At 47.9% G+C, this 20913-nt stretch overlaps 1 protein-coding gene across 2 annotated transcripts in view; it reads left to right on the forward strand.

Annotated features, from left to right (window-relative positions):
• Positions 1-20913, forward strand: part of LOC140429993 (low-density lipoprotein receptor class A domain-containing protein 1-like) — a 67807-nt gene that overhangs the window by 20013 nt on the left and 26881 nt on the right. Inside the window, exons 2-3 of one of the 2 annotated variants that reach the window (XM_072517568.1) lie at positions 8906-8987; positions 19447-19569. In XM_072517568.1, the coding sequence (XP_072373669.1) occupies positions 8906-8987; positions 19447-19569 (205 nt within the window). The remainder of the gene's footprint in view (positions 1-8905; positions 8988-19446; positions 19570-20913) is intronic. The other variant, XM_072517569.1, reaches the window with a different exon arrangement.

Below are 20913 nucleotides of genomic sequence, written 5' to 3' on the forward strand. Positions count from 1 at the left end.
CCCTCTCATGGACTGATCTGATAAATTCTACATTCCTCTGTGCTTCACCCGATGCTTGTGTGTATATATTTACATTGTGTATTTTATGTTTGCCCGAAGTATTTTCTTTTCATGTACGGAATGCTATTTTTGAGCCGCGCGCAGTACAATAGTTTTCATTGTTCCTCGGTATACGTGACAATAAACAAATCCAATCCAAACAAATCCAATCCAATTATATCAGGTTGTCCAGCAGAGGGCAACACAAATTGCTTTTACTCCTAATGCTTTTTAAAATTATCAAATTCAGCAATTTGAACTATTCTGCTGAAAACACCTCGATGCTGCCTGCTGATTTATTGTTCTCATAATGGTAAGTGCTTTTAACAAATGGTACACATGCTGGTGTCACCTCCTGATGCACGATCAATGACCACTAATGCGAGGTTGTAGTCCAACTGAAGGCTTTAATAAGCTAGCTGTTTCTCCCAGCAGCTCAGGTACAGAATGAAGGCTGCTGGGGCGGCACGGGCCCTTATACCCCGCCTATCAGGGCGGAGCTACCATACATCTTAACCAATAGCAAGCATACAGTTTCCACCAATGGTGCTCCAGCCTATCAGGTACTGTAATACCTCTAATACCACATTCACCCCCTGTTAAAAAAGAGTCTGGCGGGGGTGGTGGCCTGATACTACAAACATGGCAACGTGGTAGAATTAGTTATGGAGGTACCGGAATACCTCCGTACAGCGTTTTGTAACTATTTACAATTCTGATAGCTATTTACAATCGATGATGTAAATTTACAGTTTACAGTTTACAATTTAAAATGAAGCAATCAGTCGGTCGGGGGCCCTGTTTGTCCTCTGTGATCGTCGGAGCTTCGGCGGTGACTCCGGTGGAGGCAAGGGCATCTGTGACTCTGGGAGCGTGGCTTCGATCTCCATGGCAGCTTCGACACCCCTAGACGGCGCTGGTGGGGAAAACGGTTGACCTGGGAAGGGAGCGCCTGCGGGGTGCGTCGGTGGGTGGGGGAGGTGGGGGGGGGGGGTATAGACGGGGCCGGCGGAATGACCAATCCTCCTGTAAGGTGCCCTGGTGGAGGGGAGGGTGGGACTGGTGGCTGGGGTGTGCGTGGAGCTGGGGTGTGCGTGGAGCTGGGGTGTGCGTGGGGCTCCGGCGGGCGCCAGGACTCTTAGGGAGACCGTATTTTGTCGGCCGTCAACGTAGGCGTACTGGGGGTTAGCATGGAGCAGATGGACCCTCTCGACCAACGGGTCCGATTTGTGCGCCCGCACGTGTTTTCGGAGCAGGATGAGTCCGGGTGCTGCCAGCCAGGTCGGGAGAGGAGGACTTCCTAGGGAAGACAAGGAAGCGTTCGTGAGGTGTCTGGTTGGTGGTGGTATAAAGCAGTGACCGGATGGAGTGGAGGGCATCTGGGAGGACTTCCTGCCAGGGGGAGACTGGGAGGTTCCTGGACCGTAGGGCCAGTAGGACGGTCTTCCAGACCGTTCCGTTCTCCCTCTCTACCTGTTCATTACCCTGGGGGTTGTAACTGGTCGCCCTGCTTGAGGCGATGCCCTTGCTGAGCAGGAATTGACGCAGTTCATCGCTCATAAAGGAGGACCCCCTATCACTATGTATGTAAGTGGGGAACCCAAACAGTGAAAAGATGCAATGGAGGGCCTTGATGACGGTGGTTGCGGTCATGTCGGGGCAGGGGATGGCGAATGGGAACCGGGAGTACTCGTCAATCACGTTCAGGAAGTACGTGTTGCAGTCGGTGGAGGGGAGGGGGCCTTTGAAGTCCATGCTGAGGCGTTCAAAGGGACGGGAAGTCTTTATCAGGTGTGTTCTCTGGCCGGTAGAAGTACGATTTGCACTCCGCACAGATTTGGCAGTCCCTGGTAGCTGTCCTGACCTTCTTGATGGAGTAGGGCAGATTGCGGGTCTTGACAAAATGTAAAAAGCGAGTGACCCCCGGGTGGCAGAGGCCCTCGTGGAGGGCTCGGAGGTGGTCCACTTGTGCGGTGGCACATGTTCCACTGGACAGGGCATTAGGAGGCTCATTTAGATTCCCGGGACGGGACAAGATCTCGTAGTTGTAGGTGGAGAGTTCGATCCTCCACCGCAAGATCTTGTCGTTTTTTATCTTGCCCCGCAATGCATTATCGAACATGAAAGCCACCGACCGTTGGTCAGTGAGGAGAGTGAATCTCCTGCCGGCCAGGTAATGCCTCCAATGTCGCACAGCTTCTACTATGACCTGGGCCTCCTTTTCGACTGAGGAGTAGCGGATTTCAGAAGCATGAAGGGTACGTGAGAAGAAGGCCACTGGTCTGCCCGCTTGGTTGAGGGTGGCCGCCAGAGCTACGTCAGACGCATCGCTCTCGACCTGGAAGGGGAGGGACTCGTCGATGGCATGCATCGTGGCCTTTGCAATGTCTGCTTTGATGCGGCTTAAGGCCTGGCGGGCCTCTATCGACAGGGGAAAAGCTGTGGATTGGATCAGGGGACGGGCCTTGTCCGCATAGTTGAGGACCCACTGGGCATAGTAACTGAATAACCCTAGGCAGCGCTTCAGGGCCTTGGAGCAGTGAGGGAGGGGGAACTCCATAAGGGGGCGCATGCGTTCAGGGTCGGGGTCTATAACTCCATTTCGCACTACGTAGCCGAGGATGGCTAGGCGGTCGGTGCTGAACACGCATTTATCGTTATTGTATGTAAGGTTAAGGAATTTTGCGGTCTGGAGGAATTTTCGGAGGTTGGTGTCGTGGTTCTGCTGGTCGTGGCCGCAGATGGTGACATTATCGAGATACGGGAATGTTGCCCGTAAACCGTACCGGTCAACCATTCGGTCCATCTCGTGCTGGAAGACTGAGACCCCTTTGGTGACACCGAAGGGAACCCTTAAGAAGTGGTAGAACCGCCCATCTGCCTCGAAGGCAGTGTATTTGCGGTCACTAGTGCGGATGGGGAGCTGGTGGTAGGCGGACTTGAGATCCACAGTGGAGAAGACCTTATAATGCGCGATCCTGTTTACCAGGTCAGATATGCGGGGGAGAGGGTACGCGTCCAGCTGCGTAAACCTGTTGATGGTCTGACTGTAGTCGATGACCATCCTATGCTTCTCCCAGGTCTTTACCACCACTACTACAGCTCTCCAGGTGCTGTTACTGGCTTTAATGACCCCTTCATTCAGTAGCCTTTGGACCTCTGACCTGATAAAGATATGATCCTGGGCACTGTACTGTCTGCTCCTGGTGGCGACGGGTTTTCAATCCGGGGTGAGGTTCGCAAACAGGGAAGGCGGGTCGACCTTTAGGGTCGCGAGGCCACAGACAGTGAGGGGGGGTATTGGGCTGCCGAATTTGAAGGTTAGACTTTGGAGGTTACACTGGAAGCCTAAACCCAGGAGTGTAGCCGCGCAAAGGTGGGGAAGGACATAGAGAAGGAAATTTTTGAACTCCCTTCCCTGGACTGTGAGGTTTGCTACACAAAACCCCTTTATCTCCACTGAGTGTGAACCGGAGGCCAGGGAGATTTTTGGATTAACGGGGTGGATGAGGAGAGAACAGCGCCTTACCATGTCGGGGTGTATGAAGCTCTCCGTGCTCCCAGAGTCGATTAGGCAGGACGTCTCGTGCCCGTTGATAAATACAGTCGTTGTAGCAGTTGAGAGTGTTCGAGGCCGGGACTGATCCAGAGTCACCGAGGCTAATCGCAGCAGTTGAGTGTTCTCGTCGGGCAGTGCGTGGTCAGCCGAGCTGGGGTCCTGGGGGTTCATCCAAGGTGGCGGCTCCCATTGGTCGCACATGGCTGGGGGTGCACAAAATGGCGGCGGCCATCCCTCTAACGTGGCGTCCACGGGACAAGATGGCGGCGCCCGGGGTCCGCACGTGGCCCTGGAGTAGGAAGATGGCGGCGACCGCTGGCCGCACGGGGACCGTGGAGTGGTTTGTGGTGGTGGTCCGCATTCGCCACTGGAGACCGCGGCAACCGCACGGGCCTGACATAGCCCCACGAAATGGCCCTTTTTGCCGCATCCCTTGCAGGTGGATGCGCGTGCTGGGTAGCGCTGGCGGGGGTGCTTGGCCTGCCCGCAAAAGTAGCAGCGGGGCCCCCCGGGGTTGCCAGGCCGCTTTGCAGCACAGGCTTGTGGGGGGATGGGTGATGTCTCGGGGTTGGCTGCGGAGGGGTTTCACGCTGCCCAGGGGGCTGCCGCGCGGTCGAGGACGTAAGCGCGGGCGTTCCTGGAGGCCACATCCAGGGAGCCTGCAAGGGCCCGTGCCTCCTTGAGACCCAGAGTGTCTTTTTCTAGTAGTCGCTGGCAGATTTGTGAGGATAGCATACCTGCCACGAAAGCGTCCCGGACGAAGAGTTCAGTGTGTTCGCTCGCCGAAACTTGCGGCAGCTACAATTTCTCCCCAACACCAGGAGTGCACGGTAGAATTCTTCCAGCGATTCCCCAGGGGTTTGTCGCCTTGTTGCTGGTAGGTGCCGGGCGTAGACCGGGTTTACCGGGCGAATATAATGTCCTTTTAGCAGCTCTATTACTGCGTCAAAGTCTTCCGCTTCCTCGATGAGGGTGGAAATCTCCGGGCTCACCCTTGAGTGCAGGACTTGCATTTTCTGTTCTCCCGTGGGTGTGTTTTCGGCCGTCCCGAGATACCCTTTAAAGCACGCCAGCCGGTGCTTGAAGATTGCCGCTGAGTTCGCCGCGTGGGGGCTGAGTTGCAGACACTCCGGCTTAATTCGGAGTTCTATCCTTTTAAATCTAGCTTATTAAATTGATGCACAGTCAATGACCACGAAAGCAAGGTTGTAGTCCAACTTTAATAAGCTAGATGTTTCCCCCAGCAGCTCAGGTACAGAATGAAGGCTGCTGGGGTGGCATGGGCTCTTATACCCCGCCTAGCAGGGCGGAGCTACCATACATCTTAACCAATAGCAAGCATACAGTTTCCACCAATGGTGCTCCAGCCTGTCAGATACCGTAATACCTCTACTACCACACCTCCAAAACGATCTTCTGAGACTCCACATTCTTTACTTTCAGCAATTGTATCCCTCGAGATTCTGAGGGCCAACAATGGGTGCAATTCTCCGGAAAAATTTCGAAGAGTGGTAGCGAGTGGGAATTGCCGCAAGCTTCCTGGGACTCGGCCCAGTGAGGCCAGCAACACTGTTCAACATTAATTGGTCCACTTAACGCAGCCTCATGGGCTTCTTGTTGCAAATGAAGGCTCGCCAGCTGATTCGACAGGACCGCGCTCGCCAGCCATCCGCTAACAAGGTCGAACAGCATTTAAGCTGTGCTTGCTCAGCCAACCCCAGCCAGCTCGCAATAAAGGCGCCCAGGAGACCTGCCCCAAGGACTTCAGTGCCGTAAGAAGGTCACCAGGCAGCACGAGCGAATAGACACCAATGCCACAAGGCCCCCCCCTCGCCCCCCCCCGCCCCCCGCCAAGGGAGCACCCACACCCCAGCTAACCATGCAACCCTCAATCCTCCCTCCATCCCCTCCCACTTCAACCGCCCCCACCACTGTGAACCACGTGTGGCTAATGATGCCTTCTCTGTGTCTTCGCAGGAAAAGCTCTCCCATAATCGGCGGGAGAGGGCCCAGACTGGCGGTGGGTTGCCGGACTTAAGAATCCTCACCACCTTTGAGGAGCATGCCCTGGAGGTGATCAGTGTGGCCGAGGACAGGGTGGTCACCGAAGCGGAGGCTGACAGAAGCCACAGAGGTGAGGAACCACCAGGCTCCACCCGGAGGACCTGTCAAACGTGAATTGTTATTGCCTTACTGACTGACCCTACCCTCCCATTGTTCACTTATCCATTCTCCCGCAGGTCCACCTGCCGATAGCGCTGGCCCATCCCGGCGGAGGGTGGGGATGACCCTGTCCTGACTCCAAGGCGAACACCTCGGTGGGGAACTCCGAGGATGCAACTGTTATAGTTGCGGCACAGTTGTCATCCCCACCCTCCACCAGCGCAGATACACACACCTCAGTGGGGCATGTTAGTGGACAGGCTTCTGGGGCACAATCTGGTGAGCACCACACTGCTGCTGATGCACATCAGGTGGAGGCAGGAACCCCCTGGCGAAACTGCAGTTGGAGGACTGCTGGATCCCAGGATCCAGGTCTGACGCTGAGCCTGTGGTACAAAGATAATGGAGATGAGAGGGTGCGTCTGGACATTCAAAGGGAGATGTCAGTGTCACTCCAGCAGAGGTATAGCCACATAGAACATAGAACATGCAGTGCAGAAGGAGGCCATTCGGCCCATTGAGTCTGCACCGACCCACTTAAACCCTCACTTACACCCTATCCCCGTAATCCAATAACCCCTCCTAACCTTTTTTGGTCACTAAGGCCAATTATTCATGGCCAATCCACCTAACCTGCACGTCTTTGGACTGTGGGAGAAAACCGGAGCACCCGGAGGAAGCCATCGCAGACACGGGGAGAACGTGAAGACTACGCACAGACAGTGACCCAGCGGGGAATCGAACCTGGGACCCTGGTGCTGTGAAGCCACACTGCTATCCACTTGTGAAAATGAAATGAAATGAAAATCGCTTATTGTCACAAGTAGGCGTCAAATGACCACTAAAGCGAGGTTGTCGTCCAACTTTAATAAGCTAGATGTTTCCCCCAGCAGCTCAGGTAGAGAATGAAGGCTGCTGGGGCGGCACGGGCTCTTATACCCCACCTAGCAGGGCGGAGCTACCATACATCTTAACCAATAGAAGCCCATGAGGCTGCATTAAGTGGACCAATTAATGTTGTGCTACCGTGCTGCCCTTGGAGGAGTCCCAGAGGCTGCGGGCGTAGGAGATGTCGCCGGCAATGTGTGACACCAAGACCAACACTGCTCGAGTGACAACCGCAGTGGAGAGGCTGGTGCACGACGTCGGCAACATGAGTGAAGGTGTCCAAGGCGTCGCTCAGTCGGTATCGGCTATGTCTGAGAGTCTCGGCAGAATGTCCGACTCGCTGGGGAATGTCACCCAGTACCAGGCCGAACTTGATGAGATTCTGCGGTACATGTCCCGATCTCAGATGGGCATGGCAGCGGCTCTGCGGAGTTTGTCCCAGTTGCAGGTGGGTATGGCTGAAGCACTGCAGAGCATGTCCCAGTCACTGAGGAGCATCGCTGAGGGCGTTGGCACAATGGTGCAGACCATGGGGAAGCACCAGGGCTGGCAGAGCCAGATGTGCAGGAGCAGCTGGGGCTTAAACCAGCTGCCCCTCCATCCCAAGGTGAACACCAGGACCCTAACGGCCTCGGGAGGAAGAGGTGCCGAGTACCAACCTGGACCCATTGTGGAGTGGCGAAGGTGGCCATTAGCTCCCCCGAGTTCCACCCCTCTGATGAGGCAGTGTCTCGAGGTCAGCACATGGGACAGGATGGCACGGCTGGGTATGTGCCGTCGACTAGTGAACCGGGGCCCTTCGGCCTCAGAGCTCCCAGATAACATCCGGCAGGGGCATCGAAAGTCATGGGACGAGGTAGGCAGCTGGCAGCTTCCATCTCATATGTGCAACCTGGGGAAACAGCTAGAGGTAGAGCTAGGAGAACCTAGCACGTTGAGGATCACTGAGGGCCCCAGGGGAGGGGGTGGGTTGGGGTGGGGCCAGCACCATTGAGAGTGAGCTTTGTACAACACATTAAATACCATTTTGCACAACCATTATGATGCCTCTGTCACTTCCTTCTGCAAAGCGGGCTGACCACGGGTCCCTCTGCCCATCTCTCCAGGCACCCGCCTGCCCACGGGAGTCCACTTGGGTTGTGTGAAGTGCTCACTTAAACACGATTGCCAATTCCCTATTAGCAATAGCCTTCAACCGCCCGGTGGGGGTTGTAGGTGTTGCCCCCCCCCCCCCCCCTCCCCTAAAAAGCACTGGGGTGGAAATTCCAGCACCCCCGGGCTCTTTGCCTGTGAGAAAAGATGGCTACTTACCTCTTCGGCTTCCACAGGAGCCCTTCTGCCAGGTTAATGTTTTTCAAAAGTGCTCCAGGCGCCAGCGTGACCACTTGCTGGGGAGGCTACTGAATGACAGGAGGCCGTTGGATATGGGGTGTCTCCCGTTAATAGTATGGAAATGGAGATTAAGTGGTGATGATTGGTTTCTCGCCACGCTATAGCTAGATCCTGATTTTGCCAATGGGAGGGGGCCGGTTGCATCGCAAACTGTTTGGCACCTGGTGCAGATCTCGTTTTTGGCCTCTGCCACTATTCCCTGGCCCCGTTTCACTCGAGCGAGAGTACAACGAGATCAGAGAATCGCACCCAATGTGTTTGTTCTGCCTCAGAGATTCTTTAAAATGATTTTGTTGGATCAGACGAGCAGCCACAATCATCATGACTTTTGATTTGAGCTCTCCAATTTGACCCAAAGGTGCCTCCTTCACCACTGCACTTCCTGAATACCACTCGGCTTAGGCAAGCTCCTTTCTGTTTCATGCATATGTACCTAAGTTGGCTTCAGTGTCTATCTGAAATGAAAATTGCTTATTGTCACAAGTAGGCTTCAAATGAAGTTACTGTGAAAAGCCCCTAGTCGCCACATTCCAGCGTCTGTTCGGGGAGGCTGGGACGGGAATTGAACCGTGCTGCTGGCCTGCCTTGGTCTGCTTTCAAAGCCAGCTCTTTAGCCCTGTGCTAAACAGCCCCTCAGTGAGAGGCTTCATTGATCTCATCAAAACTGCGTGGTGTGGTGGTTGGAAAAGTCCTATATAAAGGCAAGGCTTTCTTTTTGCTTACCTAACAAATGCTGCAGCACATTGCTGGCACAAACCTGAGTACAGAGACATTTTGTCCATACCTGATTCATGCAAATTAACATTTTTGAATCAAATCACTAAGCCTATTCTACTCGTTAACTGATGTGTTTTTCTCCTGTAGGATGCGGATATGACTTCAGTCTTGTCTGATGGATATTCTCAGTTCGGATCCGAAATGTCTTTAAATCATGATAAGCACAAAGGTACATTGTAGTCTATTATGTGTTCCAAATAAGGATTGTGAAATTAATTAATTTTAATTTGCCATCAAAGTGATTGTATACATTTTCAGAACCTGGAAATCTGAAAATGCAACGCTCTCCGGAAGATGTTAATTCCTTGCTCAGTTGGACCAAATTGTTATTCGTCAAAAGTGAATATTGGCAGCCTATTCAACTGTGATGAGAATCATAGCCAACCTATATCTGCCCTCATTCAACTTGTGAACATCTTCCAGCAGAGATCATTAGATAAATTGCATCTTTACAGTTCTGGGATCTAAACTGAATAGTGCTTAAGAGTGGGAAATCTGAGTCAGTTTTCCAGGAATGCTGAGACCAATTGTAACTCCCCTGCAGTAAGTGCTAACAGCAAAGTAAACCTCCCCAAACCTCACTTCAATCTGCTTTAACTGCTTACTGAACTATTGAAGCCTTTGAATTTCTGATGCTAGACATATTTATGGCCTTTCTGAGTATGGCAGTTGGTTAACTGTCAAGAGCTGAATTATGAGCTGGTTTGTGCAGTGAACTCCTGCACATTGGGAACTACATTAAGATTGCTTGAACTCATTTTAACAAGAGCTCTACAGTGAGGGATTCTGGATGGCCTCAATTTCAATATGGATCCCAGAGGAATAAGGGCATTTATTTCCACCAGTAACTCCTACAAACTAGTGACTGGGTTGATGGAAGAATCATGTTGGTAATTTTCACACAAGTGAAATACCTAAGGGATTTTTATGGAATTTATTTAATGGATTTATTGCCCCATGTTCCATACAGTATCGTGGCATAGGCTACAGTTTCATAGCATCACAGAACACATCCATTTGTCTAATTGAATCCAGCAATGCAGCAGAAGTGCAGTGCCTCTGACCATGAGTCCCAGCTCGCCTTTGAGTCTGTCAGTAAATGTATTCAGCAAACTTATTTGAACAGTTACAAAACATAAATAATCTGAGGAACATGCTCCCCAACTCACAGTTTTACAGTCTGTACAAGTTTTCCCCCCATTTTGGGTGGCACGGTGGCACAATGCTTAGATTCGATTCCAACCTTGGGTGACTGTGCAGAGTTTGCACATTCTCCCCGTGTGTGCGTGGGTTTCCTACGGGTGCTACGGTTTCCTCCCACAGTCCAAAGATGTACAGCTAAGGTGTATTGGCCATGCTAAATTGCCCCTAGGTCGGAATATGGGGATGGGGAGGAGCATTGGGCATGGGTGGGGTTCTTTCGGGGCGGGGGGGGGGGGGGGGGGGGGGGGGGTTGGTGCAGACTCAATGGGCCAAATGGCCTCCTTCTGCACTGCAGGGATTCTGTGAGTCTATGACTTTTCACTCTGTTTCCCTCTCTTCCCCTCCCTGTCCCCAGCTTTGATATTGCTGATGTTAGAATCGATCATTAAGAGATAACAGCTGGGCACTTGGACAAGAAAGGTAATTGGGAAGGGTTAGCAGCTTTTATGGAAGGGAAATCATGTTTAACCAATTTATTGGAGTTCTTTGAATGAGTCACATGTCTGTTGATAAATGGGAGCCTGTAGACGTACTGCACATGGATTTCCAGAAAGCATTTGAGAAAGTGCCACATCAAAGGTTATTGAAAAAATAAAGCTTATGGTGTAAGGGGGTAACATATTGGCCTGGACTAAAGATTGACTGGCTGGCAGAAAACAAGAGGATATACACAAATGGGTCTTTGTCTGATTGGCAGGATGTGGTGAGACCCCACAGGGGTCTGTGCTGGGGACTCCACCTTTTACAATGTACATCAATGACTTAGATGAGGGAGTGAAGGCATGATAGCTCAATTTGCAGATGGCACAAAGATCGGGAGGAAAGTATGTTGTGAAGTAGACATATGGAGCTGGATTCTTCGCTGTCGGGGTTCGCCTTTGCGCCGGCAGCTTAGGGACTTCCCAATGGCGTGGGGCTGCCCACAATGGGAAACCCCATTGACCAGCTGGTTGTAGTGATCTGCATATCTGTGTATATACACAAGGTGTAAATGTAAATGCAATACAACTAAGCAATCACTAGAGGGAGCATGGGAGATGTATAAATACAGACAGATGGGAAGTCAGGGATGCATCACAGGAACGGCAGCTGGTGAGCAGGATACAGACAGGCAGCTCAGACGTAATATAGTATAAGCGCTGGAGAGAGAACAAACTCACAATAAAGCATTTACTTCAACTGTCAGACTATGAGCTTTATTCAGAGACAAGGAATAACACATGGTACCAGGTGACTTCAGAACACTTCCTAGAAGATTATACAAGATGCAGACAAAGAAAGATCAAAATGACAAGAAAACTCATACTGGACATTCGACGTGGGAAGACTTTGCTGATTTAATTAAATTTGTTGGAACTCCACTGCAGCTGAACACAATTTAAGTTATACCTGGAAAACTTTTAAACAAATGTTCGAAACCCTAGTAAGGAGTAGGCAATTCAATCCTTTGAGCCTGCTCCTCTCCTCCATTCATTATGACCATAGCTGACCATCCAACTAAGTAACCAGTTCCTGTTTTCCACCCATATCCTTTGGTCCCAAATCCTTTGATCTTTTTAGCCCCAACAGCCATTTCTAACTCCTTCTTGAAACATGCAATGTTTTGACCTCAACTGTTTCCTGTGGTAGAGAATTCCATAGGTTCACCATTCTCTGGGTGCAGAAATGTCTCCTGATCTCAATCCTAAATAGTCAACCCGGAGATTCTGACCCAATTCAGGACCCCCCCCCACCCACCATCGGAAACGTCCTGAGTCTACCCTGTCTATTCCTGTTAGAATTTGATAGGTTTCTGAGATTCCTCACAGATTCTTCTAAACTCTAGTGAATATAATCCTAACCAACTCAATCTCTCCTCATACATCAGTTCCACCATTCCAGAAATAACTCTGCTAAACCTCTATAGCAAGACCATCCTTCCTCAGATAAAGGAGATCAAAACTGCACACAATATTTCAGGTGTGGACTCATCAACGCCCTGTATAATTGCAGCAAGACATTCTGCTCTTGTACTTGAATCCTCTCGCTATAAAGTCAGCATACCATCTCCTGCCTTCACCACCTTCTGCACCTGCATGCTTACTTTCAGCGACTGGTGTACACGGACACCCAGGTCTCGTTGCACATTTCCCTCTCTCAATCTTTTGCCATTCAGATAATAATCTGTCTTCCTGATTTTGCTACCAGTGGATAGCCTCGGATTTATCCACAAGATACTGCATCTGCCATTCATTTGCCCACTCACTCAGCTTGTCCAAATCACACACTGAGGTATCTCTGCATCCTCCTCACAGCTCACCCTCTCACCCAGCTTTGTGTCATTCGCAAATTTGGAGATATTACATCTAGTTCCTTCATCTAAATCATTAATATACATTGTGAATAGCTGAGGTCCTGGCACTGTGGTGCCCACCAGCCATTTGGCTATATTCAAACTTAGTTTCCTGTCTGCCAACCAATTTTCTATCCATCTCAATAAACAACCCACAATCTCATGCACTTTAATTTTGCATATTAACCTCTTATGTGGGACATTGTCGAAAGCCTTCTGAAAGTCCAAATAAACTCCCACTCATCAACTCTACTGGTTACATCCTCAAATAATTCCAGTAGATTTAACAAGCATGATTTCCCTTTTGTAAATTTATGCTGACTCTGTCCGATCCTGCTACTGTTTTTCAAGTGCTCTGCTATTAAATTGTTTATAATGGACTATAGCATTTTCCTCCCCTGTCAACATCAGGCTGACTGGTCTATAATTCCCCATTATCTCTCTATATCCCTTTTTAAACAGTGGTGTTACATTAGCCACCTTCCAGTCCATAGGAGCTGTTCCAGAGTCTACAGAACTTTGGAAGATGAACACCAATGCATCCATTATTCCTCGGGCCACTTCCTTAAGTACACTGGGATTTAGATTATCAGGCTGTGGGATTTATCGCCTTCAGACCCATCAATTTCCCCAACACCATTTCCCTACTAATACTGACGTTCTTCAGTTCCTCACACTCACTAAACCCTGTGTTCCTCAATGTTTCTGGAATGTTACTTGTGTCCTCATTTGTGAAGACAGAACCAGTGTATGTATTTAGTTGGTCAGCTATTTGTTCCCCATTGTAAATTTCCTTGTTTCTGACTCTTTGCCTTCACCAATCTTTTTCTCTTTGCATACCTATAGAACATTTCACAGTCAATTTTTATGTTCCCTGCAAGCTTATCTCGTGCTCTATTTTCCCCTTCTTAATAAATCCCTTTGCTGAATTCTAAACTGCTCCCAATCCTTGGGTCTGCTGGGTTTTTTGGCCAATTTGTATGCCTCTTCCTTGGATCCAGCACTATCTCTGATTTCCCTTGACCACCTTTTCCATTTTAATTTTGCGCCAGGCAGGAATGAACAATTGTTGCAGTTCACCCACCCGTTCTTTGAATGTTTGCCATTCCCTATCCACTGTCATCCCTTTAAGTCACATTCCCCAATCCATCATAGCCATTTTGCACCTCATATCATTGTAGTTTCCTTTATTTAGATTCCGGACCATCGTCTCAGAATCAAATATGTCACTCTCCATCTAAGACTTCTATCATATTATGATCGCTCCTCCCAAAGGGGCCACGCACAGCTAGATTGCCAATTATCCCTTTCTCATCACACAATCCCCAGTTTAGGATGACCTGCACAGTCCTTGTGGAGATAAGACATGTCTGCCCATTGAAAACACCCTCCATCGCATTGTGTGGCACTACCGTTGACCTAAACGGGATAGATTCAGAACTGATCTAGCGGTTAAAAATTGGACATTGATGAGAAGCTGTCAACCATCAACAGCAGCAGCAGAATTGTATTCAACCATAATTGACCTCATCATCAGATTCAAGCCAGGTGAACAATCTTTGTTCAATAAGGCATGTCGGTGAACAAGCCAGATGTACCAGAAAATGAGGTGTGAAGCAACAACACATTACCGCAAGCATGCTAAACAGCAAAAGCAGCATGCTATAGGGGCTAGTTTAGCACAGGGCTAAATCGCTGGCTTTGAAAGCAGACCAAGGCAGGCCAGCAGCACTGTTCAATTCCCGTACCAGCCTCCCCGAACAGGCGCCGGAATGTGGCGACTAGGGGCTTTTCACAGTAACTTCATTTGAAGCCTACTTGTGACAACAAGCGATTTTCATTTCATTTCAGTTTTCATTTCTATAGTCAGCTAAGCAACCCCAAAATCAATGGATCAATGGATTCACGTAAAGCTCTGCAGCCCACGTGAATGGTGGTGACCAATTGAATTGCTAAGAGGAGGAGAAGGCTTGACGAACACTCCCATCCTCAATGGTGGGGAGCCCAGCACAAAAATGCGAAAGACAAGATTAGCCCTTCTGGCTGAAGACGGTTGCAAGTGGATACTCCACCTTGGCCTCCTCCTGAGGTCTCCAGCATCTTGGATTCCAATCTTCAACCAATTTTCACTTACCCCATGTGTAATCAAGAAATTGCTGAACACACTGGTTAGCACAAAGGCTATGAGCCCCAAGAATATCCTGGGTGTAGTGCTGAGGCGTGTGCTCTAGAACTAGCCACGTGTCGAACCAAGCTGCCTCAATACAACAACAATGTTGGCATCAACCAGACAATATGGAAAATGACAAAGTTATGTTCGGTTCACAAAATGCAGAACTACTGTAATCCAATTGGGTCAATTATTGCCCATCAGTCTACTCCTCATGACATGCCAATAACCATCTTCGAGATAAATCATTCAACTAAAACTGCATCTATCGTTTCAGATGGATGTAAAAGATCCCATGGGACTATTTTGAAGAGCAGGGGATTTATCCTCTGTACCTTGGTCAATATCCTATCCCTTAATCATGAAAACTGATTATCTAGTCATTATCACATTGCTGTTTTGGGGATCTTTCTGTGCACATATTGGTTGCTGCTTTTCCTACATTATAAGAGAAGGAATCATAAGATGGTGCCGGAGTGTGGCGATTCTCTGTGAGCTCTCCCTAACAGATCCCCTTTATACTTATCTTACAATCGTTCTAATCTTTTCATAATCAAAGTCCCCTCCTAATAGGTTTACTCACTCTTCCAATTTCTTCCATCGGTCAGGAGATACAAAAGTCTGAGAACAAGCGCGGACAGACTCAAAAACAGCTTCTTCCCCGCTGATACCAGACTCCTAAACGACCCTCTTATGGACTGACCTGATTAACACTACACCCCTGTATGCTTCACCCGATGCTGGTGTTAGGTAGTTACCTTGTGTACCTTGTGTTGCCCTATTATGTATTATCGTTTATTTCCTTTTCTTTCCATGTACTTAATGATCTGTTGAGTTGCTTGCAGAAAAATACTTTTCACTGCACCTTGGTACACGTGACAATAAACAAATCCAAATCCAAATCTGTAGAGTGGCTACACTTCAAAATTACTGTTTTGGTTGTGAAGTACTTTGGGTTGATGGCTATGAAATGTCGTACATAAATGCAAGTCCCTCTTCGTTTTTTTCCCCAATTCCCAAACTTTTCCACTCAAACCACTCAGCTCCTGGCCTCATTAAATCCTTGGTCTAAACTTGGACAAAGGAGCTGAATTCCAGAGGGGAGGGGAGAGTGACTGCGCTTGACATCAAGGTGGCATTTGACTGAGTTTGGCATCGAGGAGCTTTGTAAAACTGGAGTCAATGGGGGTGAAGGGAAAGTCTTTCCACTCATTACAATTATCTCTACCAAAAAGGAAGACTGTTGATCATCTCAAACCCAAGTCATCACTGCAGGTGTTCCTAAGGACAGTGTCTTAGAACCAACCATTTTCAGCTGTATCATCAAAGGTTTTCATTCCATAAGGTCAGAAATGGGGTGCTCACTGATGATTGCACAGCATTCTGTACTATTTGTGACAACTCAGATACTAAACCGCATGCAGCAAGACCTAGACAAGATTCAGGCTTTGGTGGAAAAGTGGAAAGTAACATGCATGCCACAGAAGTGCCAGGCAATGATCAGTTTCAACATAAGACCACCCCATTGCCAGTCAATGGTATTATCATTGTCAAGACCCCCACCATCAATATTCTGGGGGGTTACCTTTGATTAGAAACAAACTGGACCAGCCATGTGAATGCTGTGGCTGCAAAAGCAGATCAGGCACAGGGTATTCCGAGTGAATTACTCAGTTCCTGACTCCCACAGCCTTTCCACCATCATCTACAAGGAACAAGTCATGAGCAATACTTTGCACTTGCCTGGATGAGTACAGCTCCAACAACAAGAAGCTAGACACCATTCAGGACAAAGTCAGCCTGCTTGATTCGGCAAACCGTCCTTCACCATTCACTCCCTCCACCACTGATGCACAAGGCAGAAGTGTGTAACATCTACAAGATACACTGCAGCAACCCACCAAGGCCCGTTAGACAGCACCTTCCAAACTTGTGACCTCTATTAACAATGAGAACAAAGGCAGCATATGCATGACAACGCTATCATCTGCAAGTTCCCCTCCAAGTCACACACCATCCTGACTGGAAATATAGCACTGCTCCCTCATCGCTGCTTGCTCAAAAACCTGGAACTCTGCACCTAACGGCACTTTGGGTATACCTTCCCACAAAGATTGCCTCAGTTCAAGAAGGCAACTTATCATTTGGATTTGGATTTTGTTTATTGTCACGTGTACTGAGGTACAGTGAAAAGTATTTTTCTGCGAGCAGCTCAACAGATCATTAAGTACATGGAAAGAAAAGAAAAGAAAATACATAATAGAGCAACACAAGGTACACAATGTAACTACATAACACCAGCATTGGGTGAAGCATTGGGTGTAGTGTTAATGAGGTCAGTCCATAAGAGGGTCATTTAGGAGTCTGGTAACAGCGGGGAAGACGCTGTTTTCTGAGCCTGTTCGTGCGTGTTCTCAGACTTTTGCATCTCCTGCCCGAAGGAAGAAGTTGGAAGAGTGAGTAAGCCGGGTGGGAGGGGCTTTTGATTATGCTGCCCGCTTTCCCCAGGCAGCGGGAGGTGTAGATGGAGTCAATGGATCGGAGGCAGGTTCGTGTGATGGACTGGGCTGTGTTCACGACTCTCTGAAGTTGGTAAGTGTTAATGTGGACATGCCAAATTTCCTTAGTTTCCTGGATAATTATAGGTGCTGTTGTGCTTTCTTGGTGGTAGTGTCGACGTGGGTGGACCAGGACAGATTTTTGGAGATGTGTACCCCTAGGAATTTGAGACTGCTAACCATTTCCACCTCGGCCCCATTGATGCTGACAGGCGTTTGTGCAGTACTTTGCTTCCTGAAGTCAATGACCAGCTCTTTAGTTTTGCTGGCATTAAGGGATAGATTGTTGTTGTTACACCACTCCACTAGGTTCTCTATCTCCCTCCTGTATTCTGATTGGTCGTTATTCGAGATCCGGCCCACCATGGTTGTATCGTCAGCAAACTTGTAGATGAAGTTGGAACCAAATTTTGCCACAAAGTCGTGTGTGTACAGGGAGTATAGTAGGGGCCCCCGGTATTGAGGACTATTGTGGAGGAGGTGTTGTTGTTTATTCTTACTGATTGTGGTCTGTGGGTCAGAAAGTCGAGGATCCAGTTGCAGAGTGAGGAGCCAAGTCCTTTGTTTTGGAGCTTTGATATGAGCTCGGCTGGGATTATGTTGTTGAAGGCGGAGCTGGAATCAATAAATATCTGGGGCTTGTTTAGCACAGTGGGCTAAATAGCTGGCTTGTAAAGCAGAACAAGGCCATCAGCAGGGGTTCAATTCCCGTACCAGGCTCCCCGAACAGTCGCCAGAATGTGGCGACTAGGGGCTTTTCACAGTAACTTCATTTGAAGCCTACTTTGACAATAAGCAGTTTTCATTTCAAATAGAAGTGATGGAGGAGTCCTTGTTGTCGAGATGCGCTAGGGCCGAGTGTAGGGCCAGGGAGATGGCTTCTGCTGTGGACCGGTTGTGGTGGTATGCGAATTGCAGTAGATCAAGGTTTTCAGGGAGTATGGAGGTGATGCGCTTCATGACCAACCTCTCGAAGCACTTCATTACGACGGTCATCACTGTCTCAAGGATAATAAAGGCTGCCCTTTCCAGTGAGGCTCACTTCCCGTAAATAATCAAATAAAAATGTTTTTAAAACTGCAAGGAACTAGCTATTTATGACTTAAATCCTCACCATTTCATTAACTGTGAGGGATTTTGTGACTGCAGGCATGGCAATGCCAGATTTGCAATTGGCTGTCTTTTTTTTAGAGTACCCCATTATTTTTTCCAATTAAGGGACAATTTAGCGTGGCCAATCCACCTATCCTGCACATCTTTGGGTTGTGGGGGTGAAACCCACGCAGACACAGGGAGAATGTGCAAATTCCACACAGACAGTGACCCAGGGCCAGGATCAAACCCGGGTCCTCGGCTCCTTGAGGCAGCAGTGCTAACCACTACCACACCGTGCCGCCCTCGCAGATGGCTGTCTTAACACTTTTGTCCATGTTCCCTTTCACAAGGAATGCCCAAGATTGCTCCTTGGCCACCAGGGTTTCACAATACTGTGTTTGCTCATGAATTACTGTTGGACCACTAATGCAGAAGAGGAATGTTACAATTTAAAATTCAAACTACAATCATGTAGCACATTAATGGTACGGTGAAAGGACACTTTGCTGGTCAAGGGTGTTTCTCCCGAACTCTCCGAGCACATTGTACAGAAAAGAATAATCTGCTCTGTACTTCAATTCTGCTCAGTAAGAAGACTTTCTTCTTGATGAAGCATCGTCATAGTCAGCTTTAGGTTGAGATCTGTGAAGCTGATTTATTCAAGAACCCATCAGCAATGTAACCGGTCTTATGCCACTGTACTTCAAACATCAAAGTCACCATTCTCCAAACCCCTGGAGGCATTTTCAGTCTCTATACATGTACAGACATCTATGACTGTTTGAAAGAATCTACTGTGACAAATATTATTAATAGTTCCAGTTTATATTGTGCAATGAAATATGATGGCATCTTCTCTGGAAGTATAGCCTACTATGAACACTCATGGTCATAAGGATGGGGGACTAGAGGACTGGTGTTCATGGAACTTATCCTCCACCAAAACCTAACTCATTCAGTAAAGAACTGGAGAAAATAGAGTGAAAATCTGGTGTTACAATTAATTTGAGCTCGTTTTGACTTTAAAAAAAAGGGATCCTAATGGTAATATTCCCTCTTTCAATATTAATTTCAGCTAGCTAAATTAATGGAAATACTTTGTACAACTAACATTTTAATTCACCAATTATAGAGTGACTGTTAACTAACATAATTTTTGCAATTACTTTAAAATTGAAATGGGGTGGGGGTATGTTGACCCCTACATATTTACGATGTATAAATTTGAACATTTGAAAGCTGACCTATCATACAACCCATTTTTTTTTAGACTGCAGGAATTGCTGTCCCAGGAGATGCCTTTTAATCTCATGTGCAATCGTGCTGATTCTTGGGGCAATGGCAGTTGTTTTAGCCTGTGCAATCATATTTGGAATACCACCCAAACAGCCAAGTATGTAACCATAGTACAAATGTGTTCAGCTTGTTTAAAATAAATATTGTTACATTAAGAATGATCACCTGGTAATCATTACAACATAGAAGGTTCAGATGATATTAATCATGGGAGTGAAACTTGAGCAGTGTATTCCCCCCTCCTCCACAGAGATTAGATACAGCTTTGAAAGCAATTTCTTTCCTGTACGATGTGGTACACCCTTTGCAGTTTCATGCTGTTCTATTCGGGGTCCAATACTGCACAATCTCAATGGTGGCAGCATATATCGGAAGTATGAAAGTGTGAACACATGATTAATAATGATGGTGTCATTATTGAAGATTATTGTTGGGAGGTTATCTGCTATATATGAGCAGGAAACTCCTGGGTTCAGTATCTTGCTTGTGGTAAGGTACTGGACCTAGCTGGGCTGACAGTAATGGGCTATAATGTGTCACATATGACTATGTTTTGCATATGTTCTTCCACTTAAGAGACAGGCCTTGATTGATCACTTGTGTACATTACACACACGAATATGAACATTTGAAAGTATTTTATTGTGTCTCATAGCTTCGGTGCTTGGGATGACTGGATTCAATAAATTACATTTGTGTGCGCCCGTTATAGTATTTATTCTATTTATTTCCATTTGTAAAAGTCATAATGAATTACAATACTCATGATAACTTTCCCTCTGTTACATTCTGCTATTCAAAATCAAACTGTGCAATAACTAATTTGATGACCTTCCTTTGTGAGTGTGGGGTGCTGGTGCTCACTAAGCAAGGTCTCTCCATAACTAAATTGACTTAAAAACATAAGAAATAGGAGCAGGAATAGGTTTCTTGGCCCTTCAGCCTGCCACTCAAGACAATCATGTCTGATATTCAACCTCAACTCTACTTTCCTGCCCGCTCTCCATTTTTCTTGATTCCCTGCGTAATCAGAAAAAAATCTATTGATCTCTGCCTTGAACATATTCAACAATGGGGCATCCAAAGCCCTTTGGCGTAGACAATTCCAGATATTCACAAACATCTGAGCGATGAATTTCACCTCCTCCCAGTCCTAAATGAGTCCCCAGTTTTCCTGAGGCTGTGTCCCCATGTTCTAAATTCTTCAGCCAGGGGCTTTTAATTTCTGTGTCTACCTTATCCAGGTAATGCATTTATTGAAGGACTTTGGAAGTGTGTCCTTCTTATGTGGTAAACTGTAATCAACCAATTGATTGGCACCCCATCACACCTTAAACATTTGCTCCCTCCACCACTGATGCAAATGACAGCAGTGTGTAGGATCTATAAGATGCACTACAGCATCTCGTCAAGCCTCCTTCAACAGCACCCTCCAAAACTG

The sequence above is a fragment of the Scyliorhinus torazame genome, chromosome 9 (assembly GCF_047496885.1).
Source record: "Scyliorhinus torazame isolate Kashiwa2021f chromosome 9, sScyTor2.1, whole genome shotgun sequence".
Classification (NCBI taxonomy): domain Eukaryota; kingdom Metazoa; phylum Chordata; class Chondrichthyes; order Carcharhiniformes; family Scyliorhinidae; genus Scyliorhinus; species Scyliorhinus torazame.